Here is a 17,378-nt window from a genome sequence, read left to right on the forward strand (position 1 = left end):
TAGCAAAATAAAGGTCGGGTATAGGGAGCATGCTGCTCTGAAGACCTGGTGTGCAGTGGGTTTATAGACTGAGGCTCAGAAGGGGGCCATTATCTGTATAATATAGGCCAGAGAAATGCTCCCGGTGATTCTTGCCTCAGTCCATATGCACAAATAACATAAGTGTGCGGAGGCAGAACTGGTGGTGGCGGTCCCACCTGACGTGAACTGCGCGCCGGTCTCGGCCCCGCTGATTCAGTAAGTACAGGGTCTCTGATCTCTCCCTCCTGCATGCTCAGCTCTCCCGGTGCTGGAAGTGCGCTCTGTGCTTGGAAGCAAATGTTCAGTACGTGCACAGGAGACTTGAAGCAAAGTGTCATGTGGAGGCAGGGGGGGTGGGGACCTGCTCCAACTGAACTGCACCCATTGACATCCGAGTCTGTTCCCCTGAACCCCTGAGCTCCCCTGGCAGAGGAAGATGTAATCGCGAAGAGCGGGCGGTCAGGCTTGCACAGTGCAGGGGCTCTGAGCCTGTGCGTTGGGCTGTGTGGTGGCTGTGCATTCCCACAGTGCAGGGGGGCGTGGTGAGAACCCAGGGAAGTCAGGAGATTAGCCAGGACACAGGCTAAAACTTGGGCTAAAACCAAGTGAGTTCCTTTCCATAACGAAGAGCATTCCAGCAGCCTCTGGAGTCTGATCACTGCCTTTGTGCAGCACCAGTGAGTTGGGGTACTAGGGAGGGGAGTCTGGGGAGTGAGGGATGGAGAGGAGCCTGCAGCGCCGACTCTGTGTGTTGAGGGCCAGTGAGAAAGAAGATGTTGTTAAGCCCTTGTTCACAATTACGTGGGGTTTCCTGCTGAGTTGTCGCTGGTGACTCCTATCACAACAGCCGCCATTTAAATAGTATTGACCTCTCCTCAATCCAGAGAAACGGAAGGAAAACAGGTAGAGCCTTTAATTGCACTTGGTGTGTGTGTGTGGAGTCTGTTACAGAGAGAAATCACTGACAGTCTCCGTCGCTAGTCTGAAGGGTCCTCTCTGCGCCGCAGGCAGTCATTTCGATTCTCTTGAGCTGCTGCCGCTGTTTTGTCTTGGAATGAACAGGCTCAAACGCTGGGAAGATAATGGTCCAAGGAGGGCAGGGGAATAGCAAAGAGAAATGCAGCTTCTGTCTCTTGATAGTTGCTTTTGCTTGTAACCTCCCTGCTGGATTAACAGGCCCAGCGTAGCCCCTCACTGACACGGCTAAGCTGCCTCTCCAGTCACAGGCTCCCAGTCTGCTGTGAAAGGAGGCGCTGTCTTGGCAACTCAGCCAGTCTTTTTGCCTCCCTCTTATAAGAGGGGAAGGAAGAGAAACAAGGTGGGGGAAGGAAAAGTGACCCTGGGGAGGGATGACAGCAGGACCCCCAGTGTTCAGGATTTAGCAGAAGCCAGTGCAGCTAATGTCCCTCCCTGAGTCTGTCTGGTTAGGATGCCTTTCCCACTCGGGGTGAACATCCAAGAGAGTCGTGCTGGATTCTGGGGTCCCAAGAGATGGCTGGGGAGAGGCAGTAGCAGCCAGTAGGGTAAAGTTTGTTCTGTCCATCCATAGGCCCTGCTCGTAGCTCTTTCTCTGCCCTGATAAACAGTGCCCAAGAAGGGGTGGCAGTCTCATGCCGTTAACTGGGACCAAGCAGAAGTACACCGAGATTTCCACTAGGAACATTCCTCCCCTTCCTAGAGTCTTCCAGCTCGTCGTTACGCTGATCCGTGACTTCCCCAGAACTCTGAGCACAGCTCTTCTAACGTGACAAGTCCTGTTCATACTGGCTCCAGCCCTGGCTGTCTCGTGGAGACAGTTGTATGTAATGGGCTGAGTTGGACTCTCGTTCCCTTGGACAATTGGAATATACAGGCTCCCAGCAGCACCAGCACAGAGTAGAGATGTGCTTTCCTTGATACAGAAGCAGCTTGGCTTTCCTCTCCACCCGTGTCCCCGAAAGCCGGCTGTAAGCTCGTGGCTGGGTGACCCTAGGAAAGGGGTGCAGTTGGCAGGGCAGCAGTTACACTGCTCCAGCTCCCACTTCTCTGCTGAATCCAGCCACCTCTTGGTCCATACACAGCCTTCCGTCCGTCTCCAGGGATTGAGCTGATCACTCCCAGGCGAGCTGGGAGCATGGTCCAACTACACCCTCCTAATTAGAGACGGACATGGCTGGGGCAAGGAAGGGATTGTATCACCCCACTCAGCACTGCTAGGGCCTCCTCTCTGGCTACGTGAATCCAGATCACATCCAGTCAGAGGGTCTGTCACAATCTCCAGCTGAAGTTCTACCTGGGGACGGGGGGAACATACATTTGAATGCAAAATAGGCAATATTATTATTTCCTATCTAGTGTGTTTCATCAGTAGATCTCAAAGTGCTTCCCACTCATCAGTGTATTTATCCCTACACCGCCCTGTGAGATGGGAGAACATGACTAGCCCCATTGTTTAGAGAAGCTAGGTGACTTGCCCCAGGTCTCCCATGGCCCAGGCCAGCACCCTACCCACTGACCTGTCCATCCAGCATCACTGTGCTGGAGGGAGAGGGGCATATGTGAGAGTGGAGCAAGGAGGAAGCTCTTTCCCTTGGCCCCTTATGAACAGACACTTGGCTGGAGTGTCCTCATGGGAGCGGCTGGAGTCCACTAGCTGACCATGCTGCCAGAAATGCTCTTGTCTCTACAGCTGGAGGCTGGTTCCTGGGGAAGGTCTAAACTGAGGAAACAACTGCACTTGACTATCTTGACCTCTGGCCATGTGGTCATGGCAACAAAACACTTGGCCACGGCAGCAGCAGCAGCCGGGGAAACATGGACTGTTCCTAGTGGGCCAACAGCACTTCAAGCAGCTAATCCCAGTTGTTCCAGGTGCAGCCAGCGTGGAGAGCAGAGGAATGCCGACGAGTAGTGGAGGAAGGGGAAGGGTACCTGAGCAGGATACCTAAAGGTTGAACACCAGGATGACCCTTTAGGTGTTTCCACTGGGGCATCCTAGAAGGAAACGTTGCATATGTGACACTTGGCCAGTGTGTGGGCTTCTCCAGGGGCTGGAGCTTCTGTCAGACTAATAATGTGATTAGTGGCCCATGACCCAGTCCAAAGGCAAAGTCAGATGTCAGGTCTCTGGTTGACAGAAAACCACTTCCCACCACATCTCTGCATAGGCTGTGTCCCAAACTTGCTAGGCATTTGCAGAGCAGGACATAATGATCTCGCCAGCTGAATGCTTTGTGTCTAGAAACAACACAAGTTGCCTCTTAACTCCTTGTGCCTGTGTGAACTGGGCTGTAGATACAGTGACCTGAAGCTCATGTTTCACACTACTCCTGGGAGTAGTAGCCAGTGAAGTTGCAGAAAAATGCAGTGTGTCTGCATTGGGGCATTGACTCGCGAGCGCGCACACGTGACGCTGGATTAGCAAACTGAACAAATGTTGCCTGTGCTGTTAAGTCTATTAATCAACCCTGGTGTGCTGTGCTCTGTTACGAGGCAAGGAATCCAGCCCCGGGGTCTTCTGGTGGCTGTGTGACTCACAGGAAACACTAGCTCTTTAAATGCTGCTGCAGCCAGTTCAGTAATGTGCTCTGACTGCAAAGAGCAGCTCCCCAGTGCGTGTGGCTACTCAGTGGGATCTGTGGATGCTGTAGTTGGTGACCATGGATTCTCTTCAGCCAGCATTGGGACATTTTTCTCACAGTTGCTTTGAGGTGCTTGGTAGCTAGAGGTTTTACCATGTCTGTGCTGGACATCTGTCATTCTCTGTCCTAAAGAGAAACCAGGCCCAAAGCTTGCCAGGACCAGGACTGAAACACCTGACTGCAGAAGGAAATGAGGAGTCTTTCCAGAACTGAAGCTCTGATTATGCTACAAATTGAACTGATACTGTGGTGAAGAGTGTGACGTTGCCAAGGCCCTGACGGAGGTCCCAGAAGACTGGAGAAGGGCTAACATTGTGCCCATCTTTAAAAGGAGGGGAAAGGAGGAGCCAGGGAACTACAGACCAGTCAGCCTGACTTTGATACCTGGGAAGCTACGGGAGCCATGTATAAAACATTCCATTTGCAAATACCGGGAGGATGGAGGGTGATCACTAGCAGCCAGCATGGATTTACCTAGAACAAATCCTGCCAAACCAGCCGGATTTCCTTCTTTGACAGGGTAACTGGTTTGGTGAATAGGGGGAATGCAGTGGACATAATATACCTGGATATCAGCAAGGCTTTGGACACAGTCCCACATGACATTCTGATAAGTAAGCTGGAGAAAAGCAGGCTCGACAGAACTACCGTTAAGTGGATACATAATTAGTTAAACAACTGCAAACAAAGAGTCACTATTAATGGAATGATGTGGGGTTGGTGGGAGGTCTCAACTAGGGTTCTGCAGGGATCTGGTCTGGGTCTGGTGTTGTTAACATCTTTATTAATGACCTAGATGCAGATATAGAGAGCAGACTGATCAAGTTTGCAGATGACACAAAGCTGGGGGATGCGGGAGGAGTTGCCAACACTTGGGAGGATGGAGCTAAAATTCAGAGGGACCTTGATAAGTTGGAGAACTGGACTATAGACAACAAAAGGAAATTCAACAAAGACAAATGTGAGGTGCTGCACTTAGGGAAGAAAAAACAAATGCGCAAATACAGACTGGGGGAAAACTGGCTTGGCAGCAGCACTGCTGAGAAGGATCTGGGAGTTGTGGTGGATCACAGCCTCCGAATAAGTCGGCAACGCGATGCTGTTGCAAAAAAAGCAAATGCAATGTTAGGTTGCATGAACAGAAGCATAGCATGCAAGTCACAGGAGATGGTAGTAGCCTTCTATTCAGCGCTGGGTAGACCTCAGCTGGAGTAGTGGTGTCCAACTTTGGTCACCAATGTAGAGAAAGGATGTACAGAAATTGGAAAGGATCCAGAGGCGAGCGACAAAGATGATCAAAGGGAAGGAATGTAGCCATATGAGCAAAGGCTGAAGGAACTGGGTATGTTTAGTTTGGAAAAGAGGAAATTAAAGGGGGGGGGGGGGAATCTGACAGTGGTCTTCAGATACTTGAAAGGCTGCCACAAAAAAAATGGAGAAAAGTTGTTCTCTTTTGCCACCAAGGGCAGAACAAGAAGCAATGGGTTCAAACCATAGCATAGCAGACTTAGATTAAAGCACAGAAAAAAATTCTTAACTATAAGAACAGTGGAACAGAGGCCTCGGGAGGTCGTGGAAGCTCCTTCACTGGAGGTTTTCCAAAGGAGGCTGGAGCCACCTGTCTTGGATGGTTTAACACAACGAATCCTGCACCTTGGCAGGGGGTTAGACTAGATGACCCTTGTGGTCCCTGCTAACCTGTAGTTCTGTGATTGGCATGTGGCTTATGCTGCAAGGGAATTGTGCTCATACAGTATTGTGCTCCAGGATGCTACAGCATTAAGAAGACTGGTAAATAGGTGCCTGAGATTTAGCCAATATTGTAAATGCCAATAGCTGCCAAGTGCCACTTACCAGCTGTTTCCATCCGAGGGCTGGAAGGGGCTGCAAGAAACCTGCCTGTCCTTCCTCTGGAATGAGTGCTCTAGTCCAGTTTGTGATCGTTTTAACCTTCTAAAGAGCATTCATACTTTGCAGCTGAATTTGGTGATGCTTGCACTAGTGTAAGGGTGTAGGGAAATGCAGCCTCTTCTCCACACGGTTTATAACAACCTGGACAAATGGCATGTGAAGAATGGCAGAAAAGGGGTGAGATGCAAGCCAAGCAGCCAGGCTGGCTGACACGAGTCCTCTCACACTTCGTAGAAGAGGAACTAGTCTTGGCTGCTCCTGTGCTGAAAGCCTTGTCTCCCTCCGTGCAGGCGGAAGTCCGCATGCTCGGAAAGCCAGAGAGCGTTCTGTGGGAAAAGGTGCTGCATGGGGAGCCGTGACCTCATTAAATGGAACCATTTGAGGGTAGCAGTTGCTAGTTTGTGGCCCGCCTAGGGAGCCAGCAGACTTAATGGTCCTGCTGCACTTGCGTAAAGGGTCAGCCGTGCCACTCCTCTTTATATTCTGTCCGTCTTGTCTCACTAGCCTGTCTCTTATTTCTGAGGGATTCTCCTCCCACTCGGGGGGTCTGAGGCTCATTTTCATCCTAGCATCCCCTCTCCGCCATCAGAGGTTTGTGAGAAGGGCACAGCTCTGATGCAGATCCCGCTGTGACAGCATATAGTTGTGTGCACCCCCGGCAGACAGCTTCGTTCCTAAACTGGCTAATCTATTGCCCTCTTCGGACCTGAATCTCAGTTGTGCTGGTGTACATGCCACCCAGTCTCCCCTCCCCTGCTCTGTGGGGTACACCTCCATCGCGCCTGCATGTGGCCATCGCCCCGGTGCCTGTGCTTTGGATGTGGTCCGCACTAGAGCTGTAGCTCTTGTCCCTTTCCCAAGTGCTCTAGGGATTTTTCAGTTATTTGACATAGTTAATGTGGGGCCAGTGCAAACCTGAATGGAATATTAAAATAGACTTGGGCCGCTGTACCCCCACCACTCACTTTCCATTTAATTAAAAACGACTCTTGGTTCGATGAGTCTGCCCCAGCAGGGAGTCTCAGAATCCAGGAATCTTGCTACAGAATCTAGGTCCAGTTGGGCCTTTATTATTTATGCTCTAGGTGTTGTATCAGGTGACTGCCTGACATATTCCTATTGAACTAAAATCTCAGTCTGGGATACTCGTTCCTTACACCTGCCACCACCTCTCCCTTTAGTACGTTTAACCGAGGAAGAAGGGATTCCGCTACAGGGGGAGAGGGTGTTTGGAAAGCTCCTAGATGGAACATGGAGGCCCAGGAGGCCGAGGCAGTTGGGGGGTAGACTGGGGTAAGAGGAGTTCAGTCATTCCACCAAAAATCAAAAGGCCGTCGTGGGATTTCCAGGGCCCGTATGAGCTACAGCTGCATTAAGGCATTCTCGATGGCTGATTACAACTGGGAATAACCGGGAATAAACTGATTACAACTGGGAATAAACACTTGAAAGTTTGAAAAGTCCTTTTCTATCCTAGGTCACCAAAAGGTTAGTCTGGCAACTTACACAAATTGTATAGCCGTCTTCCAAAAAGTGGCCATGTGTGGTTGGGTAAAAAAAAATATGCAGCTGTCACCAACTTTAACTGATTGTAGCCAAGAAAACTCTTGGAGAAGAATGGCTGCTTAGGCATTGGTGAGGATGGTCAGGCCTACCCACAGGCATGTGTGACGAAATAGGAATGTTCTTAATGTTTTCTCTGAATACTGTGTGGGTGCCTCAGTTTCCCCTGTGCCTTTCTTAAGTATCTAGGTGGTGGGATAAGGGTGTGTGATTGTTGCAGAGCCTTAGAGGGCAGGTGTGCAGGGGTCTGCACAGAGAATGGCCGACACCCTGTCTCCTGGCAGCTGATGGCCTGGGCCCCTCCCCTGCAAAGGTACCAACTGAAGGTGTTGGAGAACAAAGAGATCAGGTGGCCTCCTGACCCAGGAAAGACGCAGAGTTTGGATCTGGGCTCCCCACCCCCCAAGATGGACCTGACAGAGGGGTCCTATTCTCTGTACCTACAAGCTCTGTTTTGGACTGTGTTCCTGCCATCTAATAAACCTGCCGTGTTACCGGCTGGCTGAGAGTCCCGGTGAATTGCAGGAAGTGGGGGGTGTGCAGGGCCCTGACCCCCCCCCCTCCTCCCCCCACGCTCCGTGACAGCATGTTGCTCTGCTTGTTTTATTATCCACATCCCTTTTATAAGGAAAGGAGTTGGAGGGCTATTGTAATAGAAGTATCCAGAGGATCCCGACCAAGCTCTGCCGAAAGGCAAACATGCTTTTGTGCAGTGTCTGCGTCGTAGGAACAGCCCAATTCCTGTAGCAATAGTTAGCAAAGGCACAAATTTGCCTATTGTACATGGAACCTCAACCTCAAACACGATTGCAGTGTGCAGGGCTGGCTTTCTGACGCGGAGCTTCTGGAGTGGCTAGGATCTGCTCTACAAGAGGAGAAATTGGCATCTGGAGCTGCACATACCTAGCTTCAAAACCAAGTGTTAAGGCCACTTCTCTGACAATTCTTAGGGCTCCGAACCACTGTTTGTTTCAGCAGAACCATAATTGGAGGGTGGCTTCCTGTCTGTCCTCTAGGCCAGTTCCATTTCAGTGTCTTTACTGCTCTGAACTTCCCCGTTTCCTGGACAGAGCTTTTGTGTGGCAGCACAGTAATAGCCACATGAAATGGGAATGAGATTCTCCCATCTGGTAAATCAGCAGCAGATGAAGTGTGGTGAAGGCCCTGACCTTAGCAAGCAGAAGGAAAAATTCAAATTCTGGAGGATACAGCAAGAGTTGGGGGTGCAGCTGCTCTGGGGCAGTGGGACGGGCAGGATGGGCCATAAGGAGACTCCATGCCACTGATCCAGTTCAAATAGTATTCATCTCCCCTTTGGCCTTGGAGTCGATGCTTTGTGCTTTCTGTTGTCTTTTTCCTCTTCGGCCTGCAGTGCCTCCTTTTAAGGACTCCCAAATATAAGGGTTTTAGGCACATCCTTGCACCATTTGGATGCCTATGGCCCCCACAAAACTAAAGCTAAAAGAGCAAATTGCTCCCTGGTGCAAGTGTTCTGGACCTCCGAGTTCACAGCCATGAGGAGTCTAGCCCAGAATCATCCTTGTCCATGTCACAGGTGGGCTTGGAGAATCCAGACACGTGCAGCCCCGTTTTCCCCAGGAGCCTCCAAAGTCCTTGTGGGTATGTTGCTGTCATTCCGCTCCAGGCTTGTCCCTTCCGTTAGCCCTGGCCGGTGCTGAAGGTGGCAGTGGCCTGGACAGAATTGAACTACTGGGCTATAACCACAACAGCTGCTGTGTAGTTAGTTCCTCACTGCCTAGAGGCTTCAAAGAAGAGGGATGAAAAACCTGCCTTACAGGGAGACTTCAAAGCTCTACCTAGTCAGCTTACCAAAGAGAGGATTTGAGGTGACCTGATCACTCTGGAAGTACCTATGTGGGGACGAGGTGTCTGATACTAGAGGGCTCTTCAGGCTAGCAGACAAAAGCACAAGATGCAATGGCTGGAAGTTGAAGCTAGCCAAATTCGGGTTCTAAATACGAGGCAAATTTTTAAGTGGAGGTGATTAACCATTGGCCCAACTTCGCGAGCGTTCGGGTGGTTGCTGTGACTCCATGTTTGAATCTGTTTTCCCCCCAGAGCAGGCTGTACAACCTCATTGTGGGTCTGCAGAGGCTATAAAACAAATGATTTTGGCAGAAGACAGTTCTTTACAGTTGCCCCTTGTTCTAGAGCGCTGGCACATTCCTGTCTGCCTCCAAGCAGTCTCTTCTCTTCCCTCTGCCTCCAAAACCTTGCTGTGCCATTAGTCTCACTGCCCGGAGTTCTCCTGCAGCTGGGATCATCTCACCTCGACATGAACCTGGCCTCACCTAGTGACACCAGCAGAGCACTCCTCTGTGTGTCCCCTGGTAATGCCCCTGCTGCACTTCATCCCGCCTTGCTCTCCCCTGCCTTACTGACCTCACCCTCAGAATCCATCCTGGCTCCTCACCCTCGGCTCTTCTCTCACTAGCTGGTGCCCCTGCTCTCCCTTCTGTGCATTCACTCTGGGACTTGTCTCATCCCTCTCCACCCTGGCTTCTTCTCAAACTCCACTCCTCCAGAATAGATCTCCTCACCTTTCTGCCCAGCCCCTGCCCCCAGCTTCTCTTGCCTGGTTCTATTGGCAACTCACAATCCTTCCCATAATCCTGCTGTCATTTCACATGTCCCCTCTCCCCACAGCCAATTGCTAAGTTCTCTTGCTACTTTGTCGAGCTCTAATTCACCTTCCTTCCGCCTGCCTGCAATGCACCGTAGCTACTGTCACCTTCCTGGGTCTGGCCTCCCTGCCTCGGATTGCTCCTTACTGGGGCTCCAGAGGCACAGCTGATGTCCCCTTCCTCACCTCTTCTTTGAATTCCCATTGCCTCTTGCTACAGCCTTGTCCTCTCCCAGACGCCAGCCCTCACCTGCAGTTCCACTCTCGTTTCCCCTGCTGCTCCTTGCTTCCTGTCCCCTCTTCTGGCTATCAGCATTGTACTGTCCTCATCTGCCCAGCATCCTCTCTTCCTTTAGATCCCTGCTCCTTTCTCTCAAGGAGATCTAAGAGGGGACGGGGAGAGCACCTCTGAACTGTGGCTCTGGGTATGAGGAGCTCCTTGGGCTAGGGCGTGAGATGTCCTTGTTACCGGTTTGCAAAGCACCATGTAAGTGTAGCCTTGGGGGAGCAAACTGGCTTCCTTACATTTGTCCCCTAAACCTTGTGCTTCAGCGACGCCCACCTGCCAGAGCAGGGAATTCTTCCCTGTAGCGAACATCACTTGGGATCAGGCCTCAGAACCTGGTTTCTGCGTTTCCACCTGTGACATGCAGCGTTCCAGCGCTCACTGGAAGTATTGGAGCGGGCTCTGCTCTTACCACCAACAGCTCTTACTGCTTGGGTTCGTGCCCTCTTTCCTGGGAACCAGGAGATCCTTCTTCCAACTTTGAAATAGCATCGTCATTCTCTGGGGAGGGTGTCCCCAGAAGCTTTTATCTGCTGGGATGGGAGTCCTCGCCAGGGGAAAGCAGCAGAATCCCTGGAAAATCAATGAACTGGAGAGTCTGGGGACAGGGCTATACATCTCTCAGCACAGCACCCAGGTAACAGGCAAGTGATAAGCTTTAACAGCCAACCCCCATTCTGGGAGAGGCCTGTGCTAATTCTGAGCCAGGTTAAGAATCCAGAGGTTGTTGCATTGAGAACCGATCAAGAGTCTCTGATATAGGTGTCATGGCCTTTTACAACTAGAGACGCACTCTTCTCTGCATGGACTGGTGACCTTTAAGACTCTGGGTGGCTACTGCTGGTCAAAGGCAAACTCCAGCCTGTGGCAATGCCAGCAGCTGCCGAGCTCCAGGCTATCATGGCTAATAGCCCAGGGATTTTTCTTCAGTTCTTCCTTAGGTTGCTACTGTAAAATCAGCAAGTAAACGGCAATGCCGGTTTGCTCTCCAGCTCCCCACCATCATGCTGTCACACTCAGAACCACCTTTCAGATTGCTGAGAATTCTGCGTCGTGGGCCATGTGCCTACACTGCCACGTTATAGGGTCCAATGCCTTTAGGCACTCCCAGGCGTCTGCTCGTGGAGATTGTCAGAGGAACTCCTCCAGTCCTCTCATGTTTCTCTTTCTGGTAGGAGGCTGCATGCGTTGAGTACATCCTCTTTTCTGGGCTCCTTTTCCTGTCCTGGGGGCCTTTTGCCTAACTGCCTGCTACTGCAGCATCCCGCTCCTGATGTGTGAATACAAAGTGTCTTCATAGGTCTTCAGTTCTGTGCTCGCTGGGCACACCGGGCGCAGGTGTGGCTGCTCTGTCTTCTCCCCCAAGATCAGGGTTCCCTCAGGGACTCGCATTCCACTGACGGCAGAAGCAGAGCTCTCGAGGACTCTCCCAAACTGTCTCCAGTACATGAAGGCACCAGACAAGCCACATTCTTATTCTCAAAGTCCCCGCAGTTGCATTTGGATGTGTTAATAGCTGAAGTGGGCTGTGGAGGCATGCCCTTTGTGGGGCAGTGTCCATGGTTCTGGTTCTGGGGGCAGGACGTACTGATGGGTTTCCCTGTTCCTGCATGATCCTCTGTTTCTTGCTAGCTTTGCTCTACCAGCTCACAAATGAATCTACTGCTTTCTCAGCCACAACCAGCTTGGCTTCTCCTTTTGCTTTTGGAAGGAAGGTTTGCCTTGTGCTATGTGCCAGAATCACTTGTCAGCGCACCCTCACCTCCAGCATCGGAACGTGCTGGCCAAATGTTGGCAGTCAACCCCACTGTGCCCACTGGCACAAGAGTTTAGCAGAAAAGCCTGTGATTGCATGACTTCACTGACTGCCCCATGTCCCCTCTCTCTTTCTGACCCAGATCAGTGGACCACTCCCTGCCTGGATCCTCCGTTTCTACAGACTTTGGCAGCTGGCAGATGGTAACAGGGTGTGGCAGTATTCAGGAGCATGCAATCCTGAGCACAGACGCCGCTCTCCCTGGCAGCTTCCCGGATGAGCTCCCTAACAGTTGCCTGTAAGTGTATTGAGCACAGAGGATGGCTCCCTGTGCATAACAGTTGGCTGGCTAGGAAACTGGGACAAGCCCGAGAGCTGCATTAGCCTCTAGAATAATTAGGGCTCCAGAAGGCTCCCCTGCCTTAACGCTTGTCAGAAGTGCACTCTGAGCTAAGCCACGGCGCACACACTACCTGGTTGCTGAGTGCTGGGTGACCCGTGCCCAGCCTTGAGGCAGGGGAAGGAATCCGGGCTCTTCGCTGGAGCCATTGCACCAGTTGGGCACAAGTTCAGAGAGAGGCTGCAGTTCTGCCATATAACATTGAGGGGGGATGGGAGGAGTGAGTCAGGCCTGTTTCTTTCCCTGGATCCCACTTAGCCTCGCTGGTCTGTCCACACAGCAAAGAACCCAGCTGACTCGGACTCGCAGGGCTGTTTCATTGCTATGTTGATTTCTGGGCTCCAGCCCGAGCCTGGAAATCTACACAGCAGTGAAACAGCCCCACAGCCCGAGTCGGCTGGCACAGGCCGGCCCTGGTTTTTTCTTTCCTGTGTAGATAGACCCTTTATCTCTACCGTAGAATCATAGAACTGGAAGGGACCTCAAGAGGTCATCCCGTCCCGTCCCCTGCACTCAAGGATTCCAGACCCTCCAAACTATTTGAGCTGCTGCTTTTTCCCCTTCCTTTCCTCCACCCTCAGCTTGTCTTACAGCCGTCCACTTGCTCATGCTGTATCGGAGCATGGGTCTGTGCACCCCACAGTGCCAACTAAACACTGACATTTGCTTCATCGAACTGTTGTGAAGCAAACTCTCTGCTCCAGAAACAGAAAGTTACTTGTGAGGGAACTTCAAAGACATTAAATGCATTTTAATTGCAACTAAAAAAATGTAGGCCGGTGCCTCTACCCTCTGAACTGTCAATCCAGTGATTGCAAAGTGGTGGAGTCAGTCTGTGCGCTGCACTGTGAGCTAATCTTATTGCTCTAGTTTTGAAGACAACTGCAGTGCTCTCTCCTAGCATCCTTTTAACGTACTGTGAGTGAGGGCTTCAGGAAGCCTCATAAAATGAGGTGAGGTGGAGGGTCGGAGACCTGGAAAACACGTTGTTGTTTTTAGACAAACTGTCCGTGCGACCAGCCGTATTTGATGAAATGTGACCATCTGTTGTCCTGCAGGCCAGAACCGCAGCAGCAGCTTCTGTACCTTCCTGCACTGCCACAAACCCTAAACTAACAGCCAGAAACCCTGGGAGGGATGCTGGGCACGGTCTCAGAAAGGCCTCTTCTAACCCAAGCTTCCGCCACACAAGGTGGTGACAAGTCCTCCTTTGCGAGAAGCCATCGGTGCAGCTCTGAGATGTGATTGACAGCCAGGAAGGGGGGGAGGAGAAATCTTGAAGGACATAGTGTCAGTGAGTGACCAGTCTAATCCATGTCTGTCCTTTGGTGACTGCTGCCGGTTTCTTACCCAATACGTAACGAGTCGTCCATTCCCCCCGGGGTCGGGCCGTGGGATTGCAGCTGAGGCTCACTCTGAAGTCCTAGGTGGGTCTGGCCTCAAGCCAGCGCAATCTCCTGCACGTGTTGCCTCTGGTTTGGGATTTCAGTGTGAAGTGTCACTAGTTCCACAGCTGTGACTTGTGGGTCCTGGCAAGGTCCTTCTGCTGTAGGGGACAGGTCTGCACCTGGAATCTGGAGCATGTGAAGTGCTCAGAGTGTAACTTCTGGGCCCAGTCAGACCGAGGGCAATGGACAAGGGAGAATTGCGCATTTCCTCAGATTTGTATCATCGATTAACGACTGCTACCCCCAAAATATTCACAACTGAGACTGTGGCCCCGATGTCCACCTGCCTTGGGTTTCCATGGCTTTCAGACCTGTAACCTACTTAACCTCCACATGCTGGGGCTAGACCGGCCCTCGGGAGTGGTCTGCCTCTGGGTCAAGTGGGGTAATCCAGGGCACTTCTCCAAGCCTGCTCTGGGGTTCACGTCCGTACTTCTCTGCTGAGTAGCAGCCTTTGTTGGTAACCGTTGCAGCTGTCTCTTAGGTCAGGGTGCAAACCAGTTTCCATTTTAATTCCCTCTGGCTATGCAGCTAATGGGCTGAGCTGTCCCAGGCTTGCTCTCTGCTGCCAGGACATTTTCCAAAGAGTCGTTACGCAGAATCTCTTGTGGGTCTCTACTACAAAGGCTCCAGTTTGAAGTTTTGGCCTGGACATAGTCTTGTCTCGTGCTGCATCCTCTTGCCCCCTTAACTGGGGTTTTAACATCCCGTGAAGCTTTAACACCTCCGCAGTATCTGAACCTACCATCTATATGATGGCAAAACTGGGCATCTGGCTGAAAGCCTGCCTCAGATCTTTGACTGCTCATCAGTGGGTGTATACATGACTTAGGCTGCAGTGCCAACAACCATTAGTTGACCTCTCTCTGTTGAAGGAAACCAGGCCACTTTTTTTTCTCTTCAAAAATAAACAGGGAATCTAAATATGAAGCACTACAGTAAAGCGGCGCAGGTAAGCAGCTGCCAGTTGGGAAGTAAATAGACGGCAAGTCCAGCTGCACAGCCAAAGATCTGCCCTGGTTTCTGTGCTGCATGAAACAGTCTGATTATCTGAACACGAGGAGATTTTTTTTATTTGTCATATAAATGTGTCATTCTTTTTTTGAATTTGAACAAGTTGTCGTAATCTCCTGTGCCAGGGACTTCCACAGGCTAAAGTAGTTCCTCTGTGTCTGTTAAGTGTGTTGCCTCTCCAGCATGCCCTCCTGCTTGGCTTTCAGGACAGTAACTAGCCGCCTGGGCGGCTGCCTCGTATCACTTGGTGTTTTTAAGCCTCCCACCCGATCTCCCCTCTTGCTGCTGTTTCCGGACGAATGCTGTGGGCTGTGGGCGGTTAACGCTTCCATTCCCTAACTGTGCCAAGGGAGAGCCAGCCAGGCGCTAGTGAGATTCAAGGGAAGCCTCTAGGGGAAGGTTTGTGCTCTGCCCTTGGCATGGCCTTTGAGGAATGTCGTCTTCTCTCTGGGAACCACGCTCCGCTCTGCTCGTTGGTGGAGACACAGCAAGGACTGCTTCAATCTAAACCCTAGAACAGCTGCCTTTGAACTGTAATCACTCTCATCTGGAATATCATGTTATCATCTCTCTCCTCCCCTGCCCTGAAGCTGTACCTCGAGCAGCTGGAGAGGAGAGCAGGTCCCAGGGGAACCAGGCCCTGCTCTAGGAGAGTGACGCAGACACAGCGCAGGCTTGCAGTGGGACAGATGTGAAACATCTCTTCACTCTAGTGCCTGTGGCTGGAACCCTTGGGGATTTCACCCCCTCACCCACCTCCAATCATCCAACCTAGCTTGTCCCGTGCTCCGAGCTGGCTGTACGAGGAGGGGAGGTGAGAGGGGCAGAAGAAAGTGGGAAATACCCAAAGATCCCTACATGCTATCACTATAATCGTCAGTCCAGAAGGATCCCAGTGCACCCAACTGCAACTCACTACAAAGGAAGTGAAGTGTAGTGGTATCCACTTAAACTGCATGTGGGACCCACTAAGGTTGGAATTTGGCCAGGATCCAGGGTAAAATCTGACCTGTGAACTCAGAAATGAAGTGTACCGTTTTCCACACAAACGGCTCCCACGGGCCTTGCAGACGTGGGCAGGCGAAGCAAAAAGCGAGGTATTGGCAAGGGACAATGGAGCTGCACCGAGGCACTGCCAGGCGGCAGGAGCTGCAGGCCCAGCTCTTGGCCTGTCAGCTGCAAAGCCAACTGCTGAGGCCAGTGTGGACGGAGGGAGACAGCTCGTGATGCTGTCTACTGGGAGATCTGGGACCGTTGTAAAAACGAGGGATGTGACGGGGGGTGTTGGGGGGGGGAACAGAGAGAAGGGCTGGTTCTACTGCCTTCATGGGGGGAGAAAGTAGCACCCCCAGCACCTGGGCCATGGTGCTGCGAGTTGGGGCTTGGAACCCGGAGCCGAGGCTAGCATGGGGCCAGGACACCAGCCAGGATCCCCTGCTCTAGCACCAGCTGCCAGGGACTGGTTAGTAACAGGTTCTACCTGGGAGAACCTTTCTGCTGCCAACGCCCTGGCTTGGAGCTATGTGGCGTTAGCTGGCGGGAGGTCGCAGCCAGACTCCGTGGGGGGCTGCCTTGCTAGGGGAAGGGCTGATGTGAACCCAGTGTGGGGTACGGCTGGGGCTAGCTGGCTCCAGGGAAGGCTGCTGCTGACCCCTCCCCCTTCTGTCTTGCAGGCTGGTGCCAGTGGCAGGTCGTGAGTCCCGGCTGGAGGAGGTGCGCTCTGCTTTCCTAGCCACCTACAGCAGCACCATTGGCCTGAAGGCTGCGCCCTCCAGCCCCTCTGGAGCCCTTGGGGGCCTGCTGGAGCAGTTTGCACGGGGCGTTGGACTGAGAGGAAGCAGTAGCACCCTCTGAACATGTTGCACATCTTGGACTGGCTCCTATGTGTGTCCAGCAGCTGAAGGAACCTAAAAGCCATGCGAGTGCCAGAGCTGCCCCTTGGCCCTGCCTGCCGCCTGCACCTGGGGCCCGGCCCAGAGCGGGCAGGGGCTCCTCGCCCTGCCTGGCGGAGACAGATCTTTTCAGTAAAGGCATCTGCACCACTGCCTTTGCCCTGCCTCTTGTTTCAGGCCAGGGCAGCACTGGGGAAGGGGAAAGGCCTTGGGTGCTTCCCTTTGCTTAGCATCCCCTGGGGACGGGTCTGAGTGCCGGGCTGGCAGATGCTTTGGGCCTGAGTCGGCTTGGGCCCGTGTGGCCACTAGGCTGATCTCCTGCTGGCGCGGGGCATCAGGGCTGTGTGCCATGGGCAGGGCTGCAGATGGGGGGAGGGACAAGCAGCCCCTGGCACCATCTGGCTGGTGCTGCGGGGGTGGGGGGCTGGGCCGTGCACTGCCACTCTCGGACCTAGGGCCAGGCTGCAGGGCTGGAGTTCTGCTCCTACCCCCCAGCGGCCTGGGCCTGGGCGGGGGTCCTGGCCCTTTGCCCCCTCCCTATGGTGTGAGGGCAGCTCTGCCCTGCCTGGGGGCGGGGGTCCTGGCCCTTTGCCCCCTCCCCATGGTGTGAGGGCAGCTCTGCCCTGCCTGGGGGCGGGGGTCCTGGCCCTTTGCCCCCTCCCCATGGTGTGAGGGCAGCTCTGCCCTGCCTGGGGGCGGGGGTCCTGGCCCTTTGCCCCCTCCCCATGGTGTGAGGGCAGCTCTGCCCTGCCTGGGGGCGGGGGTCCTGGCCCTTTGCCCCCTCCCCAGGGTGTGAGGGCAGCTCTGCCCTGCCTGGGGGCGG

The 17,378-nt window shown here is 52.9% G+C and overlaps 1 protein-coding gene across 5 annotated transcripts in view; it reads left to right on the forward strand.

Annotated features, from left to right (window-relative positions):
• Nucleotides 1-16,706, forward strand: part of MTMR14 (myotubularin related protein 14) — a 59,605-nt gene extending 42,899 nt beyond the window's left edge. For 2 of the 5 annotated variants that reach the window (XM_034775876.1, XM_034775877.1), the window contains exons 18-19: nucleotides 11,944-12,099; nucleotides 16,337-16,706. In XM_034775876.1, coding sequence (XP_034631767.1) covers nucleotides 11,944-12,099; nucleotides 16,337-16,517 — 337 coding nt within the window. In that variant the 3' untranslated portion in view covers nucleotides 16,518-16,706. Of the gene's footprint in view, nucleotides 1-2,689; nucleotides 4,755-11,943; nucleotides 12,100-16,336 lie in introns of those variants that run through there. The other 3 variants (XM_034775878.1, XM_034775879.1, XM_034775880.1) reach the window with 2 other exon arrangements.
• The last annotated feature ends 672 nt before the right edge of the window (nucleotides 16,707-17,378 follow it).

Source organism: Trachemys scripta, chromosome 7 (assembly GCF_013100865.1).
Source record: "Trachemys scripta elegans isolate TJP31775 chromosome 7, CAS_Tse_1.0, whole genome shotgun sequence".
NCBI classification, from domain to species: domain Eukaryota; kingdom Metazoa; phylum Chordata; order Testudines; family Emydidae; genus Trachemys; species Trachemys scripta.